This window comes from Lissotriton vulgaris, chromosome 11 (assembly GCF_964263255.1).
Source record: "Lissotriton vulgaris chromosome 11, aLisVul1.2, whole genome shotgun sequence".
NCBI lineage: Eukaryota > Metazoa > Chordata > Amphibia > Caudata > Salamandridae > Lissotriton > Lissotriton vulgaris.
Window position 1 is genome coordinate 912,951,338 of NC_141699.1, and position 8,433 is coordinate 912,959,770.

Consider the following 8,433-nt stretch of genomic DNA (forward strand, 5'->3'; position numbering starts at 1 on the left):
CACGTTATAGTTAGTTGGACTCACTATAACTTGCGCGTGTAATGCACTGCTGATGACATCACATATTACATCACTCATGACATGGTCAGTGACATCACTCATGACATCACTGATGACACCATCCAGTGAATGTGTGGGAGGGGAGGGGATTTTTTTCATATGGGTGGGGATTTTGCTCCACTCGTGATCCTGTGCAGTATGGTCCCACAACATGGCAGTTTTAACTCTTGTAAGTGGGTAAGGCGACCTGCATCCTTTGTGAGTCAGTTTTATTTAGACATATCATGTGAGTTCCTAATTTGTTTCCTTAATACGAATGTTTGGGGTACTATGGCCACTCATATGTGAAAGAATTTTGGTTGACTAGCTGCTTTCTTTAATTTTTGGATAAACTACCTTGTTTCTAAGTTGCATCTAAAAACTAAAATCTTTGCATGTTTTCAGTAGAACTGCATATCAGTGCAAACCTTTCTTATTTTTTTCCCCTGAAGGTATCAACAGACGTCAAGCAGAAAATTGCAGCCACGTTCGTCACTTTGAAAACACCTTCGTAGTTGAAACTGTTATCTGTGGAAATTCTTGAGAGTACCATTGGTGATAAAGTGTCATAATGCTTGCTTACTTCTCTCTTCTTTCCCTAGTGGGAATACGCACTTTTTACCTTGCCTGCTTGATCCGCTGTACCTTCTCGACTGAGTTGTTTGCACTTCGCCTAGCACACTCCAGGCTCCCATCCTAGGCTAATTCTGGATCCTACCTTTAAACAGGGCAGTAGCCAAACAATATGATGGATCTAGATTCTAGTTAGATTGCATAATCCGAAATTGTGATACATACACATAGCAATTTAGCATGCTGTGTACAATGATGTACTTAAATATGGTCTTTCTTGCAAATATCAGATTTGTTTTATGTTCATAACATGGATGACCTGTCCCTTTTTCAAAAGAAGATTTCATCCTTAGAGTTGTGATTAATCAAATAGGTCTATATGTATAAATAATTGTGTTGTAAACATCTGGATACATTTCACGTGCTTTTCAATTGAATATTTTGTTATGTTTTTTCCAATAAATATGTTTTTAGGATTCCTCAATATGAGAAATCTGCGACAGGGAAGATGACACCAGCGCATTTTAAACAACAATGCTTTTTTACCTGAGTAAGAAAATATCACAATCCAGATCCTGTTTTAAATAGTTCCTGGTCTCCCCTTCCTGGATTTCACAACCTTACAGCGCGGGGATGCCTTCGGGTCACCAGGCGCTCTATAAATCACAAAATAAATAAATAAATAAATAGGCGTGGACAAGCTGAACGTGGCCAAAATTAGCAATCCTTGTTATAGGGGTAGTTCTCAACATTTACATAGTTTGCCATCTTCACGTATGAGAGAAGTTTACTGCAAAAATATTTTTAAGATAATTGCCCCACTCAAAGGGGAACATTTTAGTTGGATTCCTGCAATCCTGAAATGTCTGCTATTTGTGTATTCTAGAGTTAAAAAACCGCCCGAACTACGCAAAGACTGCAAATTTGTAAAATAAACTTCACACAGTTTGAGGAAACCTTCACAAGCTTCACACTCATTTGGGGGCACAGTTACTATCATTTCATGTGGCTCGGCACAGCAAGGGAACGAGCTGCACTGCGTTGCATGTAAAGGAGAGAGCAGGAATTCTCCATATTTACAAAGATATGAAGCACTACTGGTCTCCCCTTGTGCTGTTGCTTTGGGTGCTGCCTAGTGGCCATACAGGCACTCTTGTACCATACTGCAAGAGTGCCTGTGTTACGGACAGGATTGTTTTATGCAGGAAGCAATTCCTTCCTTCTCAAAAACTATCCTTAGATGCATAGTCCTCTTTCTACATGTGCTGCATTTATTTCTGCTTGTTTCTTCCTCTTTCCATGTATACTGTAGAATGTAGCAGACATTGATGAGGAAGTAACAAGGAGAAATTAAGAAGTTTTTCCTTGTTAATCCTCTGTCTGGTAGGTGCATTACTTTGGAGCAAACCAAGGTTTACAAGTCTTTGTAAATCTGCGTTTGCATCAAAAAACATGGCTGTATGCATGGGAATGCCCATGCTCCTCCTTTGTAATGCCTGCTCGATACAAAGTAACGCAAGGTAGCTCAATGCACGTGTTACTTTGTACTTGAAAACCATGCAAAACCATAAAAAGTGACTTTGCTTGGCTTAGTAAATGCCAAAAAGGATAGTACGTCTGGGGCTGTGCTACAAAATGTGACGCAATACCATAGCAAATCTGGGCCCTAGAGCTGCTGCCTCTGGTGCCCGTAAAGTTGTACTGTTATATAGATCAAATTAGTGAAAGGCCTTCACTAGGAGTTGCATCCAATTATCTCAGGTCGGGAGTGCTTCATTTTACCATCTAAAATGTCCTTGCATAATAATAGGGTCAAACAAGTGAATCAGGTGTGGTATTCCTGATTTCCTGATTTCACTTGAAATTCACAATTTTTCAGTGGACTTTCAGGGTTCACCTCATTACCTCATGGTATTTTTGAATTAATCACCAATGCATTCGCTATTTCCACATTGAGGACGTTTTCCAGCAAAATATAATGGGCCCCAAAGTGTCTTTGTGAAACCGTAAGTGAATGGAATTTCAAGATACTGTTTCATAGAAACACATTCTCATGCATGTTATAAATATGATAACCATGTTTTATAGATATGGAAATGGACAAACAGTTTATTTCCATTTAAAAGCAAGTGAGCAACTTGATTAAAATAATTTGTGTTTGAGAAAATATTGGTCTGGAATGTATTTTCAAAACATTGTAACATCATTCCCTATATTACATCCCAAATGATTTTCTAGCTATTACAACATAGTATCTGGTGGTTTTAATTAAATAGCTTGTTATGAAAGTGACACATTAAAGAGATCAGTCTTAGCACACACACACACACACACACGTATATATATATATATATACACATATATATATCACTCTGCTTCAGCTATGTTCATTGTGATCAAAATGAAATGTATGATGTTACTTTGTTAAGAACATAACCAATATGTCATTATCATACAGATGTGGTACTGATACAGAAAGAATCAAACATGCATCCATTAAAGAAAAGGTTCTTTACCTAAATGCTGTATCTTTTTGCTAAACCAAATACAGCCTGAGCCATAGATCAAATACCAGATTAAGTGCCCCTGTTTCTTCAACTTTTCTTGGACCTGGCATTGCCCTTACATCGACCAATGGGAATTGATGTTTCCTCGTATTTCATTTAGTATTGTTAACAGACAATGTAAGTTCTGAATCTATATTTTTCTAATATACATTTTTGATGGGCTAAAATGAATTTGCAAGTTTATAATTAGTTTTACTTCTACATTTGTTACTAAACACATATGGGAAGATTTATCTTTTTTTCACGCAGCGCAGCAAGCTACCTTGTTGAGCTGTGTGAAAGGGAAAGGGCAGGAAAGTGCTGTATTTACCATTATAATGCACATTCCTGTCCTTTCCTAGTGCTGGCACACTTTTGGCTGCCTAGCACAAATGCAGGTACCCTTCCATCATAGTGCAAGGGTGCCCACATTGTAGACAGGATTGTTTTTTGTGCAGGAAGGGACACCTTCCTCCTCAAAAAAAATCCTGAAGAAGCATTTTCCTCTTTCTACGTACACCACAGAATGCATCCACAAAAAAGTCACACAACTGTGATACAAAATCAAAATCAGACAGGTGTAACACGGAAAAATATATAAAAAGAGGAAAAAACGAGGAGAAATAAAGATATTTCACCGTGCTATGCCTCACCTGGGGAGGCGTAGCATTTTGATGCATTCCTAGATTTACAACTAATGGTAAATCAGGGAATGAGCCAAAACCCATGGGTGGATGCATGGGAACAGCTGTGGTCCACCTATGGAATGCCTCTCTGCTGCAACGCAAGGCAATTATTTGCACTGCCTTGCGATACTCTTGATTTATCAAGCTACGCAGACCACGCAAGGTGGCCTTACAACACTTGGTAAACCTTACATAGGTTTTGCAACGCCCTTGCGTGGCTCAAGGGCGCCGCAAAACTTTCATAAATCTGGCCCTTTATTATATTGAATAAGACTCTGTTTGCAAATGTAGCATTTAATGCCGGATTAGCTTGATTTTAATTTTGGACACACACATTTTATATTCATAAATCTTTTTTTCATTATCCCTTTACAGGAGTATCACCACTTTAAATGATCTACTTTGTTCTCTCTTCTCCTTTTTCTGATTGTATATGTCAGTACATCCTTGACCACCATCCTTGTAGTTTGTTATTGCTCCAGCTTCTCTGTTGTATGTATCTGGTGTGGTGAAGTAACTATACTATCATTTGACCTAAGGGGAATTAAGAGTTCACAAGTAGCCCCATGACTTTGTACATGTGTAGTTAGTGGCATCATATGCAATATGTCAAACCAAAAGAGAGTAAGAGCCTGATTTAGTGATGGGTGATAACAGAAATTCCTCCCATTTTTCTGAAAAGTTCTGAAATGGAAATATAATCTAGTGGTGGAACATCTACCACTATGCTATTCCTATTTTGGAGAAAATTCCAACAGCGTGTTCTCTTCTGGATGTAGCACTTCATACAAAAATTGGAAGATTTTCTGTTTTAAACCAACCCTGAATTAGTCCATAACTGTTGACTACAATGCTGTGATAAAATGGATATTTGGCACTGTGGTTTACAAAATGCATACATCCCGTGGTCAAATGTAATTTGCATTTTGTTTTCTACAGTGAATTAAACATTCTATTTTTTACTTAACAAGGATGTTTATTGTTGCCCAAAAGACTACACCCATCAATACATATGTAAAATTAACACTGAATGTATCACGTAACATGACATATTAAACAATATTAAAACGTATTGGTGAATAACTATTTTGTTGTCATTTTGCAATAATTCAAATAGCAAAACATTTTTTGCTTTAAAATGTTTTTACATTTACTTAACTGTTTGCAATTAAAGTTGTAATTCTCTACTAATGAATATGGTTTCCAAAATATGTATTTTAAACATAAATTAACATTTCGCAATAAGGGCTGTTGAAAAATACAAGTTAAAAGCAAAATGGAAAGGGGCGACCAATTCGGTCCCCCCGAACGTATGGTAGGGTGCCCTGATCCCCCCGGGAAACCATTTTGGGCGGGGGCGTGTCTCGGCTGGTATGCCCGAAGCGGCGTAGCCGGGGCGCGCCTTTTCCCGCCCAAGAAGGGTTGTCTTAGACACCTACACCGTTGGCCACGCCCTGTAGGCAGGCCGAAGGAGGGTACACGCCCTCCCGAGGAAGAATAAAAGGAGCAACAATCCTAAGAAGCATCCTCTTGTTCCTGTGCTTGGAAGCTGCACCTCCTCGTTGCACGTGAGCCCTCGACGGAACAAGGAGCCAATTTTGACCCACCCACCAGCCCCTTATGGCAATGATTAGTATGACAATTAAGTTGATCTGCGGTGATAATATCTCTTTTTTCCAGGGTGTTTATATGTAATAAAGTTCGGATTGTTCGGATTGTTTTTTAATGCAATAAAATGATTTACTTCATAGCATGTTTTCTCACTCAAAGTAAGCAGGGTATCACAGTCTAGTTTGAAAGAGGTGTTTTACTTGTGTAGAAGAGGCAAAAGTTTATATTGCGAAAGTCCAGTTTAACTGTTTTCCGCTTTTCATTAGGTTCAAAAAAACGTCGTATTTATTTTGGTCGGGCGGTAAGGTCATGATCGGTGAGCAGAAATTTGAAGATCCCTAGAGGTGGGGCGCCACCCATTATGGATGGGAGCGCCCGGGGGGAGGCGGCCATTGGCCCCTCACACGGGGAGGCGGCACCCTCTGAGTATGGGGTCGCCTAAAGGGAAGGCGGTCATAGGCCCCTCCCAGGGGAGGAGGCGGCTACGGCCCCTCCTACGAATTTCCCGGGGCCAGGACATCCGCGACGGCGGATGTGGTAAGAAGTGTGGGGTGGGAGGGGGGTCTACGCTACCTTCTAGACACCTCACACGAGTCCTCGGACGACCACTAAGATGGCGTCGAGTTAAATAAGGGGCCCCCGCTAAGACAAGGGAAATTGGAAGTTGGCACAGAGGTACAGTCCTCTGTGCGCCCGCCCCTCACAAGTGAGGGGGGAGTTCTGGTATTAGGGTTTTGACACCGGTTACGACCTTGCCGTTGGCCCGTAATGTTAGGATGTACAATTTTTATTTAGAGAGTATGCATTGGCAGGATGTTTAGACTCGGCTAGGAGAACCTTTGTATTAGAGATTTGTTAAGGTTAGCCAATAAACATTGTAATGTATAAATGAAAAATTGTACATGATATGAAACTGTTATTTTAATGTTTTAATTTTGTTTCATATTTTAATAAATACAGCCGGGAGGGTAACTCCCTCCCGCCTTCCAAAAGTTCAAGAACTGTGTACGTCTTCCCATCCTTGGGATTGTGTTGGGAGGGGGTGACGGGTATCCCGGCCATACTTGGCGTTAGTTTAATTATAATTTGAATCATACAATTTGAAGGACAAATATCAACAAAAATTGACAGATACATGTTTTCTTTAATTCTGTAGAGCTGAATAACTCAAAACTGTTCAGTATGATCCTTCATATATTATTTTATTCTCTGTTGCACGGTCTATAATTGTCTCTCTCCTAATGGTGGCATTTTCCTACAAGTGGTAGTGCTATTACCACATGAGTGCTTTAGGAGTTTCCACACTTTTGGTATCTTAATTATAGAATGATACATTTTAAGAGTGAACGATTCCATTGTGTTGACAGAGTCTGGAGTGGCTTGTCATTTAACCTTTCTAAATCCCCCTCAGAGCTGCAAATAATTACTGCAAATTAAATTAGAGTTTTATTTTTCCGTTGGTTCTTAATGGTGTCCAGCAAGGCAGTTCAATTTAATCCCACCCAGAACAGATTATAGTAGGAAAGGTTTAGCATGAATTAATATAGGAAGTCTGTTATAGATTTTCTTACAGATACATGTTTTCTTTAATTCTGTAGAGCTGAATATCTCAAAACAGTGTTCAGTATGATCCTTCATATAATATTTTATTCTCAGTTGCAAGGTCTATAATTGTCTCTCTCCTAATGGTGGCATTTTCCTACAAGTGGTAGTGCTATTACCACATGAGTGCTTTAGGAGTTTCCACACTTTTGGTATCTTAATTATAGAATGATACATTTCAAGAGTGAAAGATTCCATTGTGTTGACAGAGTCTGGGGTGGCTTGTCATTTAACCTTTCTACATCCCCCTCAGAGCTGCAAATATTTACTGCAAATTAAATTAGAGTTTGATTTTTCTGTTGGTTCTTAATGGTGTCCAGCAAGGCAGCTCAGTTTAATCTCACCCAGAACAGATTATAGTAGGTAAGGTTTAGCATGAATTAATATAGGAAGTCTGTTATAGATTTTCTTTTGCCATTTTGATTTTCCTTCTAAAGCTCATTCCAGCAGGGTCTGCTATTACAAATTATATTTCTGAATAAATTCATTATCTGTTCCTTCCAATTAAATAATGTGTCTATAACCCTAATTCTTTGCTGTAACCCACACAGTGGTTTATCTTACACTATTTAGCCATCTGCATAGAAGATGGCGCATATTAATGTATCTTACCAGGTAGAAAGACCAGGATTTATTTAATTACTATGTCCACATAGCATGACAATTATACATACATGCAATCTTGCCCAGACAATTATTTGTTAATTTCAGACTTTATATATATTTTTCACTAAAGATTTTGAGCCAGATTAACAAAGAACCTCCACACTCGTGTTGGAGGGCTTGTACTCAATTATCAACAGCAATGCAAAGGTCCCCCAAGAAGTGCTGGGCCCCTGCCACGATTGCAGTGCCACTGCCATCTATGCGGATGTACTTTATGAATTGGGCCCTTTGTATGTATATTGAAAATGTGGCCAATATCATCCAATCGAATCCTTTAACAGAAATAATACACTAATTGAATAGCTCACTTATATGAAGGCATGCTTATTTCCTATGTCATGGTAGTGTTCCTATCCTAACTAGGTTGAGGAACATTCATTCCTTAAAGGCAATTTCAAAGTGAATTTATTCCCAAATTTGGAAAACAGATTTGGACATATTCTAATCTAGATGATGGTTATAGTCAACTGTCTGGTGTCCTAAAATCCCATCTGATATCACTGAAACAGTTCCTGCATGCCACAGCCCAGATCCTCTGAGGTCTAAGGAAATTTGAAAGAATAACTCCTACTCTCTGAGAACTCTGCTGCCTGTTTTTGCGTTCCCCATCACCTTCAGCTTTTGCGGCATCAGCTATAACACAGTCAACAAGAGCACTTTAACATTCCTTATGACCAAAATTAAATATCCAAAGGCTGAACAAGACACCC

General features: G+C 39.1%; 1 protein-coding gene across 2 annotated transcripts in view; it reads left to right on the plus strand.

The window, feature by feature from the left end:
- ITM2C (integral membrane protein 2C) overlaps window positions 1–4,930 on the plus strand; it is a 281,272-nt gene extending 276,342 nt beyond the window's left edge. Inside the window, exons 6-7 of one of the 2 annotated variants that reach the window (XR_015300961.1) lie at window positions 492–1,199; window positions 1,303–4,930. Coding sequence is in view for 1 of the 2 variants with exons in the window: in XM_086944068.1 (XP_086800194.1) it covers window positions 492–583 (92 nt within the window). In the remaining variant the exon portion in view is untranslated. Of the gene's footprint in view, window positions 1–491 lie in introns of both variants that reach the window. The other variant, XM_086944068.1, reaches the window with a different exon arrangement.
- Window positions 4,931–8,433: the final 3,503 nt, after the last annotated feature.